The sequence below is a fragment of the Sminthopsis crassicaudata genome, chromosome 4 (genome assembly GCF_048593235.1).
Source record: "Sminthopsis crassicaudata isolate SCR6 chromosome 4, ASM4859323v1, whole genome shotgun sequence".
NCBI lineage: Eukaryota > Metazoa > Chordata > Mammalia > Dasyuromorphia > Dasyuridae > Sminthopsis > Sminthopsis crassicaudata.
The window spans coordinates 64,565,936-64,588,948 of record NC_133620.1 but is presented as its reverse complement, the minus strand read 5'-3'; the positions used below and the strand labels follow the sequence as shown (position 1 = coordinate 64,588,948).

At 35.1% G+C, this 23,013-nt stretch overlaps 1 protein-coding gene across 2 annotated transcripts in view; it reads right to left on the bottom strand.

Annotated features, from left to right (window-relative positions):
• Positions 1–23,013, bottom strand: part of PAPPA2 (pappalysin 2) — a 559,101-nt gene that overhangs the window by 233,768 nt on the left and 302,320 nt on the right. For both annotated transcript variants that reach the window (XM_074308442.1, XM_074308441.1), the window contains 6 exons: positions 22,360–22,653; positions 20,001–20,193; positions 15,487–15,608; positions 11,530–12,019; positions 7,729–7,857; positions 5,151–5,242 (listed from right to left, as the gene is read on the bottom strand). In XM_074308442.1, the coding sequence (XP_074164543.1) occupies positions 5,151–5,242; positions 7,729–7,857; positions 11,530–12,019; positions 15,487–15,608; positions 20,001–20,193; positions 22,360–22,653 (1,320 nt within the window). The remainder of the gene's footprint in view (positions 1–5,150; positions 5,243–7,728; positions 7,858–11,529; positions 12,020–15,486; positions 15,609–20,000; positions 20,194–22,359; positions 22,654–23,013) is intronic.

Here is a 23,013-nt window from a genome sequence, read left to right as displayed (position 1 = left end):
TTTAAAACTCATAGCCTGTCTACTATGAATAAAGAATCATAGTCCAATTGGTGATAACTTCCAGTGGACTCCTAAAAAGGTAAGAGTGAAGGAGATATAACTCATGAACTCCATAGACTACTAATTTAATTAAGTAACTGAAATAAATACTGCTATTTAGATCAAATATACAACTTATAATCTCTAACTCAATGCTCAGAACAATTCTATTAAGTAGGTGTTATTATTAAACCCATTTTATAGAAAAGAAAATTAAGACTCAGAGAGGATTATTAGTAAGGATGATGATGAGAAGGAGGAGGAGGAGAATGATAACTAGTATTTATATTAGTACCTATTATGTGGCAGGCACTTTGTTTATCACTTTATAAATTCTTCATGTTATCTTCATAATTCTAGGAATCTATTATTTTCCCCCATTTTCCATTAAAGAAAACTGAGAGAAACCTAAGTCAAGGTACTTATCCAATGTCACACAGCTAATAAATGGCTAAATTTGAATTCAGATTTTCATGACTTCAGGCCCAGAATTCTATTTCCTTCACCCATTTAGCTGCCTCTAAGAAACTCTGAGAGAATTCGTTTCCTGCCCAAAAGACACAGAGATTTTTCAAATCCAGGTTTTTCTGAGTCTAAATTTAGCACATTTCACTGCCTCAACTATCTTCCTACCTCATTCTAAATTTTATATTAATGTTCAGTATTTTTCCATTGTTATTTTTAAGGAGATGAAGACATATTTTCTTCAACTGAGGAAAGTGTTAAAAACACACACACATACACACACACACACACACACACACACACACACACACACACCAGGTTTGTTTTCATTTTCCTTTGTTTTTGAAAGATGAAGCACTATGTTCATTAAAAAATATTTTTTTCTTTTTTTCCTCTAGAATGGGGAGAGGGGTTGTTGGGGAGGAGAGTTGTTAAAAGATTGTTTTTAAAAGGGAAAAAGGATAAGGAGCACTTTTTAAAAAACACAAAGAAGAAACCAGAAGAAAGCCAGAATAAAAACAGGCAAGCAGGAAAATTATATGTTGGATGTTTTCTATTCATAAAGGAAAAATTGAGCTAAAAATAAGAGCTTGTGTATATAAAGTTCTCTTTGTTGAACTTTGTACATAGAAATGCTCTTTTTATTTAGGATTTAAGTTCAGAATTAAAGAAAATAAAGACTTAAAAAGGATGAAATATGACAAACTAAATAAATTGCTGGTCCAGAAGATCTAAGTTTAAACCCTATCTCTGACATATACTGTTTGTATAAGTGTGATTTGCTTATTTTCAAGGTGGCAATGTTCACACAATCCTGTTCAAAGGGGTTCTAACAACGACTTTGGATCACAGAATTACTCAAGAACACTTTCTTTATCCACAAGATGATTTGGGCAGACTGGGGATTTCCTGGGGCTGGAGAATTTTCTCAATGTAGTTTTTGCATTGCCTAGTGTGGGTACTCAAGTGGAAACTGGATCATCATCATTCTGTATGCTCCGAGTGTGCAGAAGGGGAAAGACTTACATGAGCTGATGCTGAGTGAAACGAATAGGACCAGGAATTCATTATATACTTCAACAACAATACTATATGATGATAAATTCTGATGGACATGGCTCTCTTCAATAATGAGATGAACCAAATCAATTCCATAGAGCAGTAATGAATAGAATCGGCTATACCCAGCGAAAGAACTCTGGGAGATGAATGTGAACCACTACATGTCACCTACATCTCCCTATTTTTGTCTGTCTGCATTTTTTATTTCCTTCACAGGTTAATTGTATGTTATTTCAAAGTCCGATTCTTCTTGTGCAGCAAAATAACTGCATGGACATGTATGCATATATTGTATTTAACTTATACTTTAACATATTTAACCTATTGGTCTACCTGCCATCTGGGAGAGGAGGTGGGAGGAAGGAGGGGAAAAATTGGAACAAAAGGTTTTGCAGTTGTCAGTACTGAAAAATCACCCATGCATATATCTTTTAAATTAAAAAAAAAAGTATAATTAAAAAAAAAGAAAGGGAAAGACTGGAGCTTACACAAGAGTGGGAAGCAGAGGACTGATGTTACGTGGGAGATAACCCTTCCAACTGGTTCTCAATGGCCCTACCCTCAGATTGGTTGATCACACCAATTTGAATCAAATCATGGCCCTTAAGGAAGTCAGTGCCCTCAATTGATGATGAGTGCCTCTACCAATTAAATCATAGGTCTAGTATAAAGAAATCAAAACAAATTTCAAAAAAAAACTTGAACTTTTCAGTGCTCTGGGACAAAAATTTGATCACCTCACTCTAGTTCCAACTCTGTTTCATTTTACCTAGTATTTTGAGATGGAGCAAAATGGGACTTTATGCTGGGTTCTTTTAAAAATATTAAACTTGACTGTGAATTTTATCATTTACTGTAAAAAGTAACTGAGAAGCTACAGAATCTGCTTCCCTAGAAGATTTTAAACAGTATTATTTAGTTCCGGTTACTCTTAGATTTTGAATGCTGGATAAATCTAAATAAATGAAATGTAATAAGAGTAAAATAAAGCCACATTCTTAGGTTCAAAAATCAAAACTTGACTAAATAGTAAATATAAAAAATTCATTTAAAAAACTATTGAAAATTACTTTCTAGGTTAATAGTGTGGCATATGGCTGCCTTAGAAATTAAGGAGATCCTAGGCTGAATGGATGGAAGTCCCAAGCTCAGAACCAAGGAATTGAGGTTTCCCCTCTACTCAGACGTGGTCAGTACTTCTAGTGGTCAGCACACAGTTTAGGAGAAACATTGACAAATAATAGTCAATATTTCAGATTCATAACTCTAAGGTTCATAAAACAAATTCTTCGCAAGAACTGAGCAGCAGAGGATGTTTAAAGTACTTGACAAGATCAAGGTGAAAGGATTCAAAATCTTTTCATCTAAAGAAGATCTGAGAGACCTGTATGTGTATGGAATAGGTAGGTGGGAAGGGAAGTCAGAAGATAAGATTTAGAGGGAAACATAATAGCTGTCTCCAAATATCAGAAGGACTATCAATTTGCACAATGCATGATACATACATAGCAAGTATCATAGAAGTGTTAGTCCTTATTGTCTTTAATGATAATAATAATTTTTATTTGAAACAGATGACATTTATTTTGTATGGCTCCAGAGAACAGAGCATGGACAAAATATTGTGAGTAAAGGGAAGAAAGCATCTGTTCATTTTAAGTTTTCCATATCTGAACTGTTTTTTAAATGAAATATATTTTCTTTGAAAATGGTGCACTTAAGTCCCTTCCAGTTAGAAATCTATAATCTTAGGATCTTAGCTAGGTGGCACATAGTTGATAGAGCTCTGAACCTGAAGTCAGGAAGACCCAAATGAACATACTGCCTCAGGTACTAACTGTATCATCTTGAGCAAGTGACTAAACTTCTGTTTCAGTTTCCTCATCTGTAAAATAGGAAAAATAATAACATCTACAGTCAAGGCTTAGTTTAGGGATAAAATAAGATTCTGTAATTTTTTTACAAACCTTAAAGTACTTTATAATTTCTATTTATTATATTTATTATTGTTCTCTTTTCACAAGTCTTGTGGATCAATGTCTACATTGTATCCCTTTCTCTCCACTCACACCCTAGTTCTGTTCTTGATCATTTCTTATTCAAACTGTTTCAAAAGCATCCTAAATGGTCTCTTTGCCTTAATTCTCCTTTCTAAATCATCTTCTACACAGCAGCTAAAATGGTATTACTAAAACATAAGTTTAGCTCCCCTGTGCAAAAAGCATCCCTATTGTCCCTAAGATATAATGCAAAAATATGGCACCAGCCTATATTTCTTGACTTCTCATTATAAATTGATTTACTGACTAATTCCTGCATAGGTTTTTCATCTCCATGCCTTTCTATACAGACTGTCCCCCATGCTTAGAAAGCCCTCCCTCCTTTCCTCTTTAATTTAGATTCTGCAGTTCCAGTTAAGGGCTTAGCGCACAAAATTGAATGTTAGAATCACAGATTTAGATCCAAAAGCCATTTAGATTCTTGGAAGCCATCTCACTCAAACCACTCATTTGATAGATGAGAAAATGAGGAAATTAAAGGATTTGTAAGAATACATAGTAAGCTGTGTAAGTGGCAAGGGTGAGATCAAAACACAGATTCTCTGACTTAAAATCTAAACTTCCTTTCAATGAACCATTCTCATTGACATATTGTGCCATCTACTCCATGAGGTCTTTCACCATTTGTCCAGTTGTTTGGGTTTCACATCCCCAAATACTTGTTTTCTTTCATATATCTATATATATTTATATGAATCTGTATATATACTCTTTCCTTCAAACATGATGTAAACTCTCTATAAAGAAGGGAATATTCCATTTTTTGTCTCCTTATTCCTGGCATATAACTCAGTTCCTGGACCATGGTAGTCACACAATTGTAGAATTGAATTGAACAGCCCAGACAACTACTCCTCAGGAATATTGTAGAGAATATTCCTGAACTAAACATAAGATTGGACTTAACTGTTGTGGTGGTGGTGATGGTGGTAGTGGTTGTGTCAATTTAATCTTGTCCAACTCTCTGTGATCCCATTTGGAGTTTTCTTGGCAAAGATACTAGAGTGGTTTTCTAGTTTTAGCTCATTATATAGATTAGGAAACTAAGGCAAACAGAATTAAGTGACTTGCCCAATATATATAACTACTAAGCATTGGAGGCCACATTTCAGTTTAGAAGGTGAAATCTTCCTGACTCCAGGCTCAACACTCTATCCATTGTAGCAGATGTCCTCTACTTTCTTTACTGAAGTTCTGTATTTCTATAAGCTAAAGATCTAAGCTTTTAGAAACAAAGGTCATATCGAACATATGTTTTGTACAACACACAACATGAGTCTAATGTCTATGAAATATGAAATAATTTAATACTAAATGAAAATTATGTTCAAGCTTCCCTTCCAGTTTTGGTTTTTGTCATATTCAAATATAATAATACTGCCATAAACAAAATGGATGAATATCTGTGCTCCTCCTCAATGAATGGCTAATAGTAACAAGAATGAAAAAAAAAAAGGATCTGTTTTCACTGACAAAAAACAAATCGATCCAAAAACACCCCTGAAGAAAATGTCCTAAACTTACCTACACAGTTGAAACCTTTTTCCTTCTCACATTTCCTAGAGCAACCATCTCCATCAAGCAAATCTCCATCATCACATTCTTCTCCCAGATTCCTAAGAGAAATGGAGTGAGAAATGGTGGCTTTACCTTTGATCTTTGTTATGAAACAAATTAAAATATATAGCTTGTTCAATTATGGTAACTTTATCAATTTAACTTAACTTAAAATAACTTAAACTAATAACTTAAAATAATTAACTCTGATTCTTAAAACAGTTTGTATAAATCAATAAAACATCTATAAACTTTTAAATTATCTATTGTATTTAAATAAGATGAGAATCAGGAGACCTTGGTTACAGGTTTAATCATGTCACTAAGCTCACTAACTTTGAGCAAGTCATGTTACCATTTTGTCTTGTCTTCCTCATTTGAGAGAGGAGGAATTTGGACCAGTTACTAAGCTCCTTTCCAACGTCAAGATATTTATTATCTATACTATTTGAGGAAGAAGAGACTTCAGAGAATTAGAAATTTAAAGCTCAATGGGACCTGAGAGGTCACTTAACCCAATTTCTTAATTTTACATACAAGCAAACTGAGACCCAGAGAGGTTAAATAATTTATCATGCAGTTCATAAAAGCCTAGCATTTAAGAATTAGAAAGTAGCTTGTTGGCAAGCCAGGAAGAAATTCTTACTGAAACAAAATTATCTATGCCAACACCCTAATACGAATCCAAACCCCAATCCTAAATGTGCGACCTAAACCTAAATCCTATCTAGTCTCTGCTTAAAAATCTCCAAGAAAAGGGGACCCAACACTTTTTGAGGCAAACACACATGGATAGCTATAATAATTAGGAAATCTTTTTGACATCAAAGCTAAATTTTCTTCTTTTCTACTTATACCCAATGCTTGTTGTTGTTCTCTTGTGGACGAAAGCCAATAAATCTAGTTACTCCTTTATGTATCAGTCCTTCAATTGCTTTAAATTAGTTAGCATGTTCTCTCCTCAGTCTTTTCTTCCCTAGGTTAAATATCTTCAAATGAGCTTGACATGACCTGGATCTAAGGATTTTTGCCATTCTGGTTGTCCTTCTCTGCATGTTCTCCAGCTCATCAACATCATTCTAAACTGTGATCTCTGAACTTAAAACAATACTCCTCAAGTCTGACAAGAGCAGATTATATATTCAAAGAATTGGAAACTAAGGAAGTGATTCTCAAGTGTGATGGAACTAAACAAATTACAGTTTATGGATTATATTGTATAATATTTTCCCATAAGAAATGAAAGGAATAATTTTAGAGAAACTTGAAAAGACTTATATGAACTGATATGAAATGAAAGGAGCAGAATCATTTATACAATTACAGCATTGCAGACAAATGCCCAGTCAGGAGATGGAGTGATTTATTCCAGGAAATATAAAAAATTCAGAATGGGAAGAGGATCAGCTGACCCTGAAGCACTGAATGTTTTCTATTCAATAACAATGTTCTGTAAGAAGAAACTACACAATTTGACAAAGACACTGATGATCCTTTGCCAAGATATTCCACAACTTTATGAATTACTACAATCACAAGGCTTTTGTAGCACTACATTCTAAAGCTTTAATTATTTCACCATGATTGCAATGAAAAACTCTTCTTATGATACTCTTTTGGTCCCGTAAGCCTGAAAGGAAAATACTGAAAGCTGTTGACCTGAGACATCTGGATTATAGAGTCCAAATGTTGAGTCAATCGAATTGTGACATTTTATGGTAGAAGATAGCTCTATGACCTTAGCAAATAACCTAAATAATAGAGGAATAGTATTCATGTTTCCATCTTAGTATTTTTGTATCACAAGTTTTCACCTTTCTAATAAGTCCAACTCCCCAAATGTTTGAAGATTGATATTCATGTGGCCTCTTTAATAACCATCACCACATCTTGGCCTTTAGAAATATCCCACAACCCTATGTCTTTAGTTATGAGGATGGAAAAAAGAAATCCTTATTCCTTCAATTTAACAAAGATAAGTTTGACATTTCAAGGAGAACTTTATTAGGTAACTATGGGAGAAGTAAAATAAACAAAATACAATAACATAGGATGGAAAAATTTACAAGAACAAATATTTCTATTTGTAAAGCAATGTGATGGTACACTCTCTTCCCCTGGATTTCCCACTAGCTATTAGATAAATTAGCTAGTTAGTATCAGAATCAACTCTGGAACCTAGTTTAATGTTCTGTCTGATATACTACCTTGACAATATGTTGGGTTTCAGGTTGTAATTAAGTAGAAGCTTATAATAAAACCCCTTTCTCATTTAGGTGCCTCTTTTAATCACTGACTAGTAACTTACTCCAATAATGTGAACTTTAAAAATGAGGAATTCAGATCAATTCCCAAAAGCTAGAGGGAGACAGCCTACTATTATAAGCTCTGGTTTCTTGAAATCTATGATAAACTAAAAAGTTTGACATGTCTTACCCTACCCCAATTCCACACAATTTGTCAAAACTCAAACTTTGAGTTGAAAAACCTTAATAATGCAACCAAGAATATCTGCTCAAAAGTTCCTACTGGAAAGAGTACTTACTCTGTCACCTGCCCATCCCCACAATAGGGGGTTCCATGGATATGGATGAGAGGAGGAGAAGCTTCCCCCAGTTCTGTGCCAGCTGCAGCTTGAATTTGGTATTGATATATCTGACCAAGAGTAACTTCCCTGTCAAAAAAGGGGGGGAAACATTGAAAACAATTTATGGGATAGTACAAAGACATGCTCTCCCCTTCCAGTTTCTTTCCTACTGATATAGCCTATACAGCACTGTTAGAGTTACCTTCAACAAACTTAAAACTGATAAGAATGCCAAAGATTTAATGGTTTCCCATTACCTACTGAATACTATTATTAACTCTACACCCTGAAATTGATGGTTATAATAATTAGATCTTAATTCGTTATAATAATTAGATCTTAATTCCTACTATTTCTCTTAATGGACCCTTTATTCTAACCAAATTGAACTAGAACATCACTCCCCAAATATGCATTTCAGGCCCTGCCTCTATTCTGTCATGTCTTTGATCATACTGTTCTATTTGGAGTCAAATCCACCCTTCACCATAAAAGTTTTCCAGATCCCCCCCTAAAAAAATCCCTAGAAAGAATTTATCTTTCTCTGCAACTAATCAATGAATATTAAGGGTTTCTTATATGTCATATTGAGTATTAGAGAAATGAATACAAAAATGAAAGTTATTATTCCCAAGGTCTCTTATGACCATCATAGTACTTTGAGTGTTGCTTGTGGCATTTGTTATATTTATTTATTACAACAAATATGGATATTTGTGATCATGTTTTGTGTTCTCTACTAGAATTAAGGACTGTATCATTTCTATTTACATTCTATTCTACCCACTGACTTCTAGACTACCCCAAAAATGTATATGTGAGGAGAGAGATGCAAAATCTAGGTTAAATGAATGAATGAATTGAACCCTTATCTTTTCATATGTTTTAGCATAGAAAAATATTAAGAAGGCACATCATATACCATTCTCTCTCTCTCTCTCTCTCTCTCTCTCTCTCTCTCTCTCTCTCTCTCTCTCTCTCTCTCTCTTTCTCTCTCTCTCTCTTTATATATATATGTATATATATAAATAATATATTTATGCATAAATACTATATTTACATACTTACCACATCATAATAATAACTACTATACTATAACTTAACTAAGATAAAAACATTATCTCCTTTTGTCCTCATAACAATAATGACAGTATTATTTTTCCCAGTTTACAGAGGAAAAAATTGAGGCTTGAGAAGCTTGCCAGGATCACAGAATTAGTAAACATTTAAGGCTAGACCTGAATCAGTTCTTCAACATTTTAATATGAGTGGTCTGTCTATACATTGTACTACCTAGCTGATAATGTGAAAAGGAATTGATTTGAGTAGATTTTAGAAGCAATCAGGATGATGGCAAGCTGGTGGAACTTAGAAAAAAATTAGGATAGAATCTTTGAGTTTCTTTTTTGTATTTCAAGTAAAGTTAACAATCATTTATGAATCACTTGCTATATATGAAGTGCTATGCTAAGGTTTGGAGATAGAAAGAAAGCCCTTTCCTCAAGAAATTCACATTTTTCATGGAGGAAATCACTTTGTGTATACAAGATATTTTTACTATAAAGAAAAATTATAGATATCTTAGAGCAGGAAATGCTTGTAGAAGTGAGGGAAAAGCAAGGAAAGCCAGGAAGTGAAGAGAAAAAAGGAGAGAATTTCAGGCATGAAGGAAGGGATAGTGAGTGAAAGTAATTACAGTAGGGAGATGGAATATCCTTTGAGAAGATCAGCGAGGACAGCATTTCTGTTTAGCAGAATTTGTGGGAGACTATGAGAGTGTAAGGGGAATGGAAAAGTGAAAGAACTCAGATAATGAAGGGCTTTGAAAACTAAACAAAGAATTTTGTATTTAATCCCAGTAATAATATGGAGACATTGAAGTTTATTGAGCAGAAGGCATGTGTTAGTTAGCCTTTAACTTTAGGAAAATCATCTTGGAAGCTGAATGGAAGATGGATTAGAATGAAGAGATAAACTGAGGCAACAAGGCCAACCAGAAGGTTCTTGCAATAGTTCAGGTGACTTTCCTAAGAAAAGTTGTTAGAAAGACAATGTACCTTCCTTATTTGCTGGCTCATTCCCTATTGCTGAAAATTATGCCTATATTCATTGCATTCTAGAAAACAAACAAACAAAAATTCCTTCATTTAATCCTACTGTCTTCTCAAACTACTGGTCTATATCTCATTTCCATGGTTTAACTTTTAAAACAAGATATCTACATTTATTGCCTCCATTTTCTTATCCCACACTAATTTTTTTAGCCCTCTACAATTTGGCTTCTTCCCTAGCACTCATCTAAAACTGTTCTCCAGAGTTATAATCGTCTAATAATTACCAAATCTTATAGTTTTTTTTTCTTAGTCCATAGTATTCTTGACACTGCTGACCACTTTCTTCAAATAGAAACCTATAATATCCTGAATTTTCATGATACTTACTCTATTTTTCATTTACATATTTCTCAATATTATTTGCCAAATCATCATTCTTTCCTTCAGTTTTATGTATGTGTTTTCCAGGGCTCCATGCTATATCTGCACTCACTCAGTCATCTCAAGAACTGCTGGAGGTTTAATTATTTTTTTCAGATGACTTCCATATCTATATGTGCCGGTCTCTTTTCTGAACATAATCCAATGGATATTGAGCTTTTCCAAGTGGCTGATTCCTATAGATATCTGAATCCTAACATGCCCAAAATAGACCCTTATCTACCTCCTAAATTCTTCCCCCTTTCAAACTTTCCCAATTTCTATTGAGGATATAATCATACTTCTAATTAGCCAAGTTCAGAATCTCAAAGTGATCCTTAACTTTTCACTTTCCGTTATTCCCCATATCGAATGCATTACCATATCTCATTGATTTTGTTTGAAAAAATGTATCTTGCATCTATCCCTTTCTCTACACTCACATGATAGTAATTGATTCCTGCAGTAACCTTCTAAGTGACTTCCCTATCTCGTGTCTCTCCTTTCTCCTGACTTTTTTTCCCCACATAAGTGAATCCTTCACATTCCTGATATACAGACCAGATCATGTCACTTCTTCCTCAAGAAGGCTTTCCCTTGTATTTAAAACAAAACCTAAACTCTTTTTTTGTTTTCCTTTTTAAAGCCCTTTTCATTCTGATTCCAATTTACCCTCCAGTCTTGTAGCATATTATTCTCCTGTAACCACACTGCCCTCAAGACCAATTTAGCCACTTGCAAGGCATTTCACCTCCCCCTTTTTTGGCTTTGTATAAGCTGTCCACCATGACCTATAATGTTCTCTCTCCACTTAGAATCTCTAAATTCCTTCAAAACTCAGTTCAAATGTCACTTCTTCCAAGGAAGCTAACATTCTTCCCTTCAGTAATCACTTTCCATTTAATGTCTATATTTTCTTGTCTATGGATTTATTTTGCCCCCCTTAGGAGAATGTAAATTCCTGAGGGCTGGCATTGCCCTTTGTCCCTCAGGATTTAGGATATAGGAAACACTTAATAAGTTCATATTGAGAGCACTGAATGGTTACTCAATTTTGACTTTTGTTTCTCTGGCACTTAATACAAAGTAGGTGCTTATTAAATGTCTACTGAACTGACTCTAAGCTGCTTAGAAGCAGAAACTGTTTTATGTTTGTTTTCCCAGTTTTTAGCATAGTCCACTAGAACATAGTAGGTGTTTATGTATTCCTAAAGAGAGAAAACCAAAAAAAAAAAAAATCCCATTGAAAGCACTAGAAAAACTCCAAGACAGTTTTCCAACTCACTTGTCAATGAATTTCCGATGACGATGTGTCACCATGACAGGGGAGTTGCTTTTAAATGGGGGATCCCGAAGGATCTGGTACTTTACAGGCCTGCAGCCAGAACACAGTGGGCTATGAGGTTTGGATGTAAGAAGAGCTGCATCGATTTCCATCCTCTCATCAAATGTGTAGACTTTCACTCCTGAGACCTTCCATTCAACATTGAGTTTGACAGTGAGGGGAGTGTCACAGAAGGTATCCAAGGGTCCTAGATGAACAGACTCATGGTTTTCCATTAAGACCTCTATGTCAAAGAGAGCTTGGGAGGAATCCATGGAGAGGTAGGTGATCCACAGTGTGAGGCTATCTGCATGGACTGGATAAAGGAAGAGCAGCTCCAGACTACAACCTTCTGCTGGACAGGGGACAGTCATGTTCATATGGTACAGATGAAGCTCTGGACTCCAGGCCTGTAAGCTTGGCTCACAGGGTTGGTCCACATCTGGGGGTCCTAAGAAAAGGCAGTGAAAGGATAGAGTGACAAAAAAGAAGATAATGACAAAAAAAGAAAGCTAAAGAATAAAATTCTGTGCTTGTGTCCTAAGAAAAGATAGTGAAAGGATAGAGTGACAAAAAAGAAGATAATGACAAAAAAAAGAAAGCTAAAGAATAAAATTCTGTACTTGAATTAAACATTGTTCTGGCAGGTTGTCTTGGTTGGTTAGAACATAATAATGAAGACAAGGATATAAAGTCATTCTATTACCACAGCACATAATCTGTCTCTCTTATCTCTGCCTCTGCCTCTGTCTCTCTCTCTCTCTCTCTCTCTCTCTCTCTCTCTCTCTCTCTCTCTCTCTCTCTTTCTCTCTCTCCTCTTTTTCTCTGTCTCTCTTCTCTTTCTCTCTGTCTCTCTCTGTCTCTCTCTCCTCTCCTCTTCTCTCCTCCTCTTCCTCCTATTCTTCCTCCTCCTGCTTCTCCACCTTTTCCTCTTCCTCCTCCTCTCTTCCTATTCCTTTGCCCTCTTCACCTTCTTTCTTCCTTCCTTTCTATCTTTCCCTTCTCTGTCTCTGTCTATCTCTGTCTCTCTGTGTGTATTCTTTCTCTGTCTCTTATCTCTGCTTGTGTCTCCCTTGACTAGATCTCCCCATCTTACCCAAGCTGGATATTCACCAGCCACTCATGGAGCTAATCCCACTTGTTGTTGGCATAGGAGCTTTTTTTTTTCTGACTTGAGCCAGTTTGCCTCTCCTTTGGCAGTCTGATGACTCTTCTTTGGGAGAGCTCATCATATTGGTGTGAGACTGAACTTGGTGCAGATACACTGGAGCTCAGAGTTCTCAATCCTAGTTCACCAGCCTCAGACTCCCCAGTAACAGGGACATAGGTGTGTACCCCTATGCCTGCCATCTCGCCTACCAGTTTGTTAATTCTCTGGAAAGTAACTGTGCCCTATTCCTTTTTTGGACATTTCCCTTTCATAATATCTATTAGATTATTAATGACTGTTGAATGGGGTTGAATGATATTATTTGTAAATTATTTCCATGAGTTTATTTCTGAGTGAAATGTACAAAGATTTCACCATCTCTAATGTACTTTTCCCAATTATTTTAATATTTTTGGTTTTTTTATATTTATTTACATTTTCTAATTTCTACATTTCTTGCCCTACTTATCTCAGGCATTCTTTATGACAATAATTTTTTAAAAAGAAAAAAAGCTCAATAAAATTAGCCAATAGTTCAATAAATGTAGTGTTTCGTATTCATAGTTCCTCTTCTTTTCAAAGAAGACAAAGTATTTTAAGGCATTTCAAAAATTACTAGGTCATAGTATAGACCAAAAAATAGGAAATAACATTATTGGTCCCTACTTAACTGAAGGCAGACTTAGAAGGAAGGTCCTTCTTAGAGGTCAGAAGTCTTACTTCATCTTGAAATCCCTCTCCTCTGGAACTTGCTTTCTTGACCAGGTGAATGAATTTCTAACTTTATTGTCATTTCATGAGAGATCCCAGTCATCTTTCATTTGCTCCCAGCTCAATTCACGCTCTAGACTTCTCTACCTCTTTGTCAACAGCTTTGTCCCATGTGAGTCCCCTTCCCTTGCTTACCATCTCCTCCTTATGATTTGTCTTTTCTTTTAGAATATAAAGTCCTTGTGGTTAGAAACTGTCTTGATGACTTGTATTTATATCCCCGATATTAAGCATTATACCAGGCACATAGTAAGGGTTTAATAAATGCATATTTTCAAAATTAAAAGGAAACTAAAGTGCTTTGTTCCATATCATTTAGCATTAAAGTTCAGAATTCCTCTTTATTTTTACCTCTTGTTGATGTGTAGACCCAAGAAATCTTTGAATTTTTCCCAAGAATTCAAAGATAAATAAAGGGCCAAAGAAAGAAATAGGTCCTAAAACATCAGCACAGGACAAACTGTTTGCTGCAGAAAAATAGTCTTTCATGAAATGCCAATCTAAATTGTTCAGATATCGTGCCAGGTGCAGAGTTTATGTTCCTTTTTCCACTCTTCCCAGAAAACTCTGATTTAGGATATTGTATACAGCCAATCAAGGTTTTTTACTTCCTTCAGTCTTCTTCAAGCTTCTTTTCTCTTGCATACAAAAAGTGGCAATTGTTGGAACACTTTTAGCTCTTGGATCATATTAGCTTCAATCTTTCTGTCTGATTTTACGTTAAAAGTCGTCAAGAAGGAACTATATCTCTAACAATGCTATCTCTGATAGCAAATGCACAATGGTTCTTTATGAATGATAAAAATACACTAAGGCTGATAATGTCAGTGTTGATGCTGATGTTATGATGCTGATTATGTGAAGATAAAGAGAGCACTTTCCCTTTGGGGAAAAAGATTCAGAAAAATATGAAGAAAAAATTCTAAATCTTTTTTTTTTCCTTTCTTATTTGAAAAGATAAGATTCCCTTTGTCAAGTGAATTAATCAGTGCTAGCATATATGTAAGTGAAGTGAAAAGGGGGATCATGAAAGTGACAGCGAAAACATTTTCAGCCTTTAGGGAGCCTGGCTTAAGTTATGCCTCAAGTACAACTAGTTCCCAGTTAATAGACTCATAAATATCATAGATCAGAACAAACAGTGTGGAACACCTAGTTCATCCTCTTGACTTGCTCCAATGTAAAAGTGTCCCCCTGTAATGTGTTTTCCATTATCTTCCTGAAACAAATGACTAAGAAGTAGGGCTTCACTGCTTTGTGGGTCAGGTAATACCATGGATATATTTATTATTTATATTAAATATTATATTGTTATGTTAATTGAAACAATTATATAATATATTGAGTAAATTACAATGTTGCATAGTGGATAGAGAGCCAGCTTTGAAGTCAGGGAAACTGTTTCAAGCCTACCACTGACATATTCTATCTACATAGTCCCAGAAAAATCACTTATTTCCTCATTTCAGAGTATGTTTCCATACTGAAAGTTCCCTACACTGATGAAATCACGGGTCCAAGTCAAAATATCTTATATTTCTTGTAGTATAATAGAAGAAATAAAATGTAATAACAATAATATATGACACGATGTTTAGCCAACAGGTAGGCATACACAATTTAATGTAATCTTGTGCTCATCCTAAAATTATTTTTTGGGTACTCTTACCCCATTGACTTTTCTAAACACTTAAAGGGACCACTCCTTTCCTCTAGGGCTGTCACTTAAGATATCAAAATAATCTCTACAGGAAGAGTCTTTCAAAGCAGTTTCAATTGTGCATCAATTACCAAAGAGATCTGATTTCCAATAATTCATTCATCTTTACATGACTTAGATTCATAAAGGAAGAGATAGGTCAAGGAGGTGAAGTGTTTTGTTCCAAATTAAGACTATTCCACCCATTCTATTATTCTCCTACCCATCTCAAGGATCAGTAGTATGGTTCTGCCATTCCCTGGTACAGGACCAAAAGTGGGAAGCTGTTCAGCTTTACCTACTGCCTCCTCAGGAGTCCAGTAACCTGAAGAATCACACACACGACGTGAAGAAGCAGAATGGACATATTGACGGAAAGTTCCATCTTCTGTGCAGACTCCACACAGACTGCCAGCATCTCTAAGAAGGGAGACAGAGCAAGGAATACTCAAAGACCAGAAGATCAAATAAAAAGGAAATCATGAAGTCCATATCATGAAGGGGAAGACCTAGTTTTCAATCACTTTATTTCTTCCTTGTTTAAACTTCCCTGCAGCCCAATTCATACTGATATAAAAATCTAATGGAGAAATCAGTCCTAATCAAGAAATCAGAGGATAAGGAGGATGTAGTATTGTAATCTCACTAAAACATGAAAAAGTATAATTTGTTTCTTTCCAACACAGGCTTCCTCCACTTATTACTTTGTGGCAAAATCTAAAAGCTTCCCTTGTTCCTCTCAATGTAAAAAAAAAAGAATCAGAATAAGATTTAGATATCTAGATGATAATATTAATTTTCATAAATCTGAATTAACCTGAATTAACATAAATCCTGAATTAAAGCTAACATAAATGTAAGCTTCCTCCAGGCAAGGAACAAGTGTTTTTTGTCTTTCTATCTCCTTTACCAACTCATCCATGCTTTGCATATTTTTTGGAAGGAGTGTGATTAAATTGCTATAGAGAACTACTGGGGAGAAAACTCTGTCTATTGAGGCATATAAACCACCCTTAGAGAGCTTCCTGGATAATGGACAGATTAAGAAACTTGTCTTAGATCCCATGAATAGTTATATGTTAGAGGTGAAATTTGATTCCATGTTTTCCTGTATCTTTTTTTTAAATTTACTTTATTTTATTTTTAATTTATAAAACCAAATAAGTATTTCCATAACATAGTATAATAATAAAAAGATGATTTTACATTTATTAAACATAAATCTATTATATACAATTTGCTATTCTTTTAAACTATATAATAAATTTATCATGTAAATTTCATTTTTTTTCTTCCCTTCCTCAACCCCACTCTAGAGATGGCTACTATTAGACACAAATATGTATAATGCTAGCTCTCTTTCCACTTGTTCCATCTTACCTTTAGATAATGGGTGCTTAATAAAAAAGTTGTTGAATCAATGTTATATTTATATAAAGTTTTCTAGATTTCATGGAGTTTTCATCAGTACAAGATTATGTGAAGTAGGTAGTGCAAGTATTACTTTTCCAATTTTACAGATTAAGAAATCAAGGTTCAGAGAGGCTACAGTGTTCCTCCAGAGTCAGGATTTGAACCCAACCTCTTGATTTTTAGTATAGAGCTTCTTCTACCACTGATCTGCCAGTGATCTATTGAATGAATTCCCTTGCTGCATTAAAATACCCCCAACTACTAATGACATTGACCAAATACAATGAATGAACTAGCAAGGCCTATTAATAAGTCCATTTTCTGGGCCACCAAGAGAGGGGAGGCCAGCAGTAGCTGAAGGTCAGAGGAGTAATTTTTGAGGGTTGTTCTCTGAAATGTGGACAGCTTCACCAAACACAGTACAGCTGGAAACGGAAAGAGGCATTAAATCAGAACATTTCCCCAGTGTTCTGAGGAAGCATCTCTCTTAGGAAAGATTTCTGACACTTGCTGGAATGTTGCTGAACTCAGTTTAAAACTCTGGTATTCATCTTTCTTTGTAATTAGTGAAGGTTTTTGTAGGTCCTTCGTTTTCCTGGCATTAATACTCATTTTCAATGGCCACAAACTCATCTTATTTTCTTGGACACATTTGGCCTTTCTTCTTGGTTGTATGCGTAGACAGGGCCCCCTTATGACATGAGAATTCCGAATACCAACTAAGGATGGTAAACACAGTAGCCTACCCCACGTAAACTCCTGGGGATGTGACGTGAGTTTGGAACCAATGAACATATCAGAATATCTCAAAAGTACAACCCCTCAGAGCAACATAAGAAAGCAAATATCTGTCTTCTCAGCCAGTAACTTGTGGCAACTCAGTGCTGATGTCGGGTTTGTCGTCAGGTTTGTACCGGAGAGAAAATCGAAAGATTAAATTGTTTATATGTGCTATGTAAACGGATGTAAAATTTTGGTTTGTGTGTGTTCCTATTGGGCTCACTCTTCAGTCTGCCTAAGCCAAGCTACACAGAGTCACAGGTGTAGAAAAATATCCTGCCCCCCAAAAACATAAACTAAATACTTGTATTGCTGGTGTAACAATTTTATTGTTCATATACTAAGTGAGTCTGGGTTTAGATTTTATATATATATATGTGTGTGTGTGTGTGTGTGTGTGTGTATGTGTGTGTATCTATGTTTATATCTATATATGTATACATATATATTAATACATAAAAAGTTAGACAATGATTCTTCCTTCTAGTTTTATAATCTCTACTCCCAGGGATTGCTTTAGGGGAATCATGAAATTATTTTTTTTAATTTATCAAACAAATTTATCTTTAACTTACCTTAATCTAGAGATATTTTTTCTAACACGTCTATATATAATATATATACATATAGTAGGTGTTATTTCTACAGTGATTTAATGTTATAAAGTTTTATATGCATTATTTTATTTATTCCTTGCATATATGCCTATGCCAATACAGATACATACATATGTATGTGTCTTTTTGTATATCTTGATTTATAGATATATACATAATACAAATACAGATATGGATACATAATAGCTCACAGATAGATAGCTAATATTTATATTACACTTTACAAAGTATTTATATGCTTTATATTTATATTATTACACTTTACAAGCATTATATATATGAAACATAATAAATACATGTAACTATATATACTATATATAGTATGCTATATGCATAGTATATATTATGTATGGTACAAACATATATATATATAGCTATATAAATAGTATACATAGTTATATTATATATATACGTAATTTTAGCATAAATATATATGTATAACTATAGTTTTATATATTATATAAAATATAGTACATATTTATATTTGTTTTACATAGTTGTAGTACATATATACTATACATAGTTATAGTATATAGAATTATTTCTAATAGTTATTTTACATAATGAAAGTATATATATATATATATATATATATATATAAAATCTTTCTCACAACAACACTATGTAGCAAATGGTATAATTATTCCCATTTTATTTATGAAAAAAGTGAGGTAGTTAAATGACTTCTGCAGGATCACATTGTAAGATCTGTGTAGGAATTTAAGGCCAGATCTTAACTTTTAAGTTTTACACACACACACACACATAGGTATTTCATTGGCTAAGAATAGTTTCCTTAACCACTTCATAGGAATGTGAGGGGGATCAAGTGAGAGGGATTTGTTTAAGTGCTGAAATCATCATAAGTTATGAGGTTACACTATCAAGTAGAAGCTGTCGATATCAAAGTGATTGTCACTTCCAGGAAGCTTAAGGAAAGTACCTTTGGGATTTCTGGTTATATCACAGTTATCTCTTTCTCCTTGATTTTCCTTACAGCATTTGACTTCAAGCAATTCTTCTTAGGAACAATATATCCTTGCCTTGTCACGGGCACAGTACGGAGTAGAGCAAAGATATTTTTCTCCTAGTCAGCCTCTGATGTGATAGCTCAGGGGAGTTCAAAAAGCCATCTCGTGACCACCAATTTTGCCCCATCTCCTGAAACCTGAGTCAAGTTTCTGAGTTTTATCTTAAGATTTTGATAATAACCAAGATGCAAACAATCCTGGAGAAGCTACACTTTAAGCTATTGTCTATAATTAATGCCTCAATACAAATAAAAGTAGAAATGATATTACAAGCAAAGTGCCTGGTCGGAATTTGCAACCTCCAGATTCTGCAAAGGGAGCAAAGTCATTAAGAGAAAGCCTGGGGACACCAAAGGAAACCACCTACTTCCCAGTTCTGGGACGAACTGCACCCTCTACTGTGTTCTCAAATTTAATATTTGTCAGGGATTGCCTTGAATTTTTTATGCTACATATACACACATCCCACCAGCACAGCCAGGAGGAATGAACCTTGTTTTTCTCCTCACTCTGACATTAGAGTAGTAGCTGGCCATTTCCCTTACTGAGAAGGTAGTGGCTAATGCCTGCCAATTGGCAAGTACACTTCAGAGTCTGCCAGTTCATCTTCAACACCTTCCTCAACTGCTGGACAACCGCAGGTGTCTTGCCAGATGTGATATTTTCTATATGGGTGTCCAAAGAAATGCCTGTCAGACATCTTCCCAGAAAAATGAGCACATGTAGTGAGCTGGCCAGTACTTTGCTAAATGAGGTCAGAACTGGGGCTGGAGCAAAAATAAGGGTCAAGAGAGTATCCTGGAGCTCTTTAATGTGACTCATTAATTTTTCACTAGTACATTTTGGGGTTTTCCCTGTGCATACATGCAAGAAACCTTCACTCCCCACCATTCTCAGGGGATAAAAAGAAAAACTTATATAATACTTCTTCTAACTGCTCTCTCCATCCTACCCCCAAGCACTAATCTCACCTTTCATATAGAACTCCACTAATGGGAGGCAGCCAGTGAATGGTGAGGGAATCTTGGGTCTGTCCAATGACCACTGGTGGAATGGGAATCGGGGTGGGTCTTTTGCTGTCACTCCATTGCTGATACACCAGATCCAAATAGCAATGCATGCGGGCTACTTGGTTTGGAGTGAAGTGATCAGTGCAGTCATCATCTGTGAATGAAATATAAAAAGGAGACAAAGAAAATAAGCTGGGAAAGATAAGTCCTGCTACATTAAGCAGGCAACCATTCCCAAATGATTCCACTAAAGGAAGATAAAATTCAAAAGCCCCCATGCTCAGAAATTGGTTGAATGGATTGTTAAATGTTCAAGAGGCCACAAGATGGCAGTGTTTCAGCACATGGCTTTTCCATGTGTGACCAGTTGTGATGCTGAAGAAACCTTATTTCTTGCCCAGAAACTCTGACAGGGCAGGGGAGGGATGTCCCAAGAACTTGAGACAAGAAATAAGTACCAATGCTACTGATAGAAGAAGAAAGTGTCTTACTTTAGTGAATTTTCTGTTATAGTTCATGAGAATTATTACTACAGCTGAAACATTTCCTCTACTTCAAAATTTTCTCCTTTTCCCCACCTGCAATACAGTTTCCTGGAGTTTCTCCTAGAAGTGCAAGTCATGAGCCCAACCTCCTTCTGTCAACTGTCAAGACTTGTTGGCTGGAGGGAGGAGTAGGATTTATTAACTGCATGATTTGTCAATATGGAACTATGTGAGAAAAATATTGCTGGGTCGCAAAGGGGATCAGATCACCATCTTTCTCTATAGAACTGCTTGATTATAATGCCATCTCCAGTGTCTGGTTGAAGTATTTTTGGAAGGAAAAAATAAGACCTGACAAAAAATGACAGGAGAAGCATTCCTGGTTTTTGTTTGTTTTTGTTTTGTTTTTATTTTTATTCTATTTTGTCTTTATGTTCATTAAGAAAAGACCCCTGAAACTCACAAGAAAAAGTCTGCCTTCCATTTATTTCTACAGAAGACTTTCCAAGCAAATTTTCCCCTACTCCAGAGATAACTATGGCAATCAGGAGGACTGCCTCAAGCCAATTCTTAGTCTAAGACTATGGGTGCAAAGGAAGAATACTAAGAGGAAGGATGATCTTGCTGGTTAGTTATGTTAGTGATTCAGTGGCTAAAGCACTGGAGCTGGAATCAGGAAGGTCTAAGTGCAAATGTGACCAAAGACAATTACTAGTTGTGTGATTTGGGGCAGATCATTTAACCTCTGCCTTCATTCACTGAAGAAAGAAATGGCAAACCCCTCCAATGACTTTGCCAAGAAAATCCCAAGAAAACCAGTATGGTCCATAGGACCAGGAAGAATCAGATTTGATTGAACAACATTCATGTTAAGGTAAATATGAAGCTACAATATGGAAATGGGGGTTAAGTGGAAAAGAAACTAAAGAATACAGTTGACCTAAAAGTCAAGAGTACCCAAATATAATCTCAGTTATAAGAATTAATCTATCCTCAATGTATGCCCTGGATTCCTTCTCTATTTCTGTCATTCTTAATCATTTAGGTTAACATCAGGTATAGTCTCTTTGAATATATTTCCATGTTCTAATTCATTAGTGCTTTCTCCTTTCTCAAAGTATTTTACATTTATCAATCTGTGTACATTTAGTGTCTCTTGGTAGAATATGTATACATAGCACTTAGAACAACATCTTGCATTCAGTAAGGGCAATAAGCGTTGGTTGAACTGACTTCCCAGTGATCTTAACCTAGTAGAAGTTTTGTGCTTATAAATAAATAAACAAATAAATAAATAAAAGTCTTCAACTATTGCAGTTATTGCAATATATAGATGAACTTTAAAATAAAAAAATTTAAATGCATTTAAAGACACCAAGTCTTGATCTAAATAGAATCTTCATTTCTTCCTTAGTGAACTATAAAAAAACAAAAAAAGGATATTCATTAAGTATAAGAAGGATCTCTAACCCCTTTAAATGTCATCGAGTTTGTTTTAGACTTTATGCTTAAAGAGAATGAAAAAATATTTAATACCTTGCACACAATAGACAGTTAATTAGTGATTACCAATTGAAGACATGAAATTACTGTATCCTGAAATGTGGGGGAGACCTCAAAAGGTCCTAGCCTAATAAATTTGGATAGACAAGTATTTTATTTTATTCTCTTTTACAAGATTCACAGGAATAAAACTTTCAATTTCCCCTTGAAATTAATCTTGCATCATTTCAATAGTATTCCAAGTCCTTTAAGGAGACATAAAATACATTCAGACAAACAATATGTTCATGGAAGAAAACAGAGATAGCAATGTATTGGTCATTTTCTATTACCTGTATAGCTCATGTAGTTGTTGAATGGTGTTCCAGAGAAGTGGTTTTGGCCACAGGTGTCATTAGTAGGTTCTGGGTCTTGACAGAGCTTACTTTTGGGGGTAGGAGCTGTATCAGCACAAAGGTCCCCTGTGTCCATAGTTGGTATAGTCTCCCTGCAGGGATCATCACAAGATTCCCTTTCACTGACTCCTTTGAAGACATGGTACAGCCCCAAAACATGTCCCACTTCATGAATCATGATGTTGGTATGGCCAGGCATGCCATAATAGGTTGGGTTGAGTACCACACCACCTGCAAGAGAAGAAGGTATGTGATGCATCCTTGAAAGAACAAATAACCAGTTCCTTCCCTACTCCAGTGCAAAATATTTCCTGATAAACTTTGGTAGCTAAATTTTAGCTTCCACAAAGATAATTAGACTTTTTATGAATCCCAGTGAGAGTAATGGGGAGGTAGCTGAATATTACAGGCAACAGAGCATTGCACGTAGAGTCAGGGAGACTTGAATTCAAATCCTACTAGAGACATTTATTAGTTTGTATGTGGGTATGTCACTTAACTTCTGCTTGCCTCAGTTTTCTCAGCTATAAAATGAGAATGATAACAGTAACTGCCTCCCCGGGTTATTTGAGGATCAAATGAGATCCTATG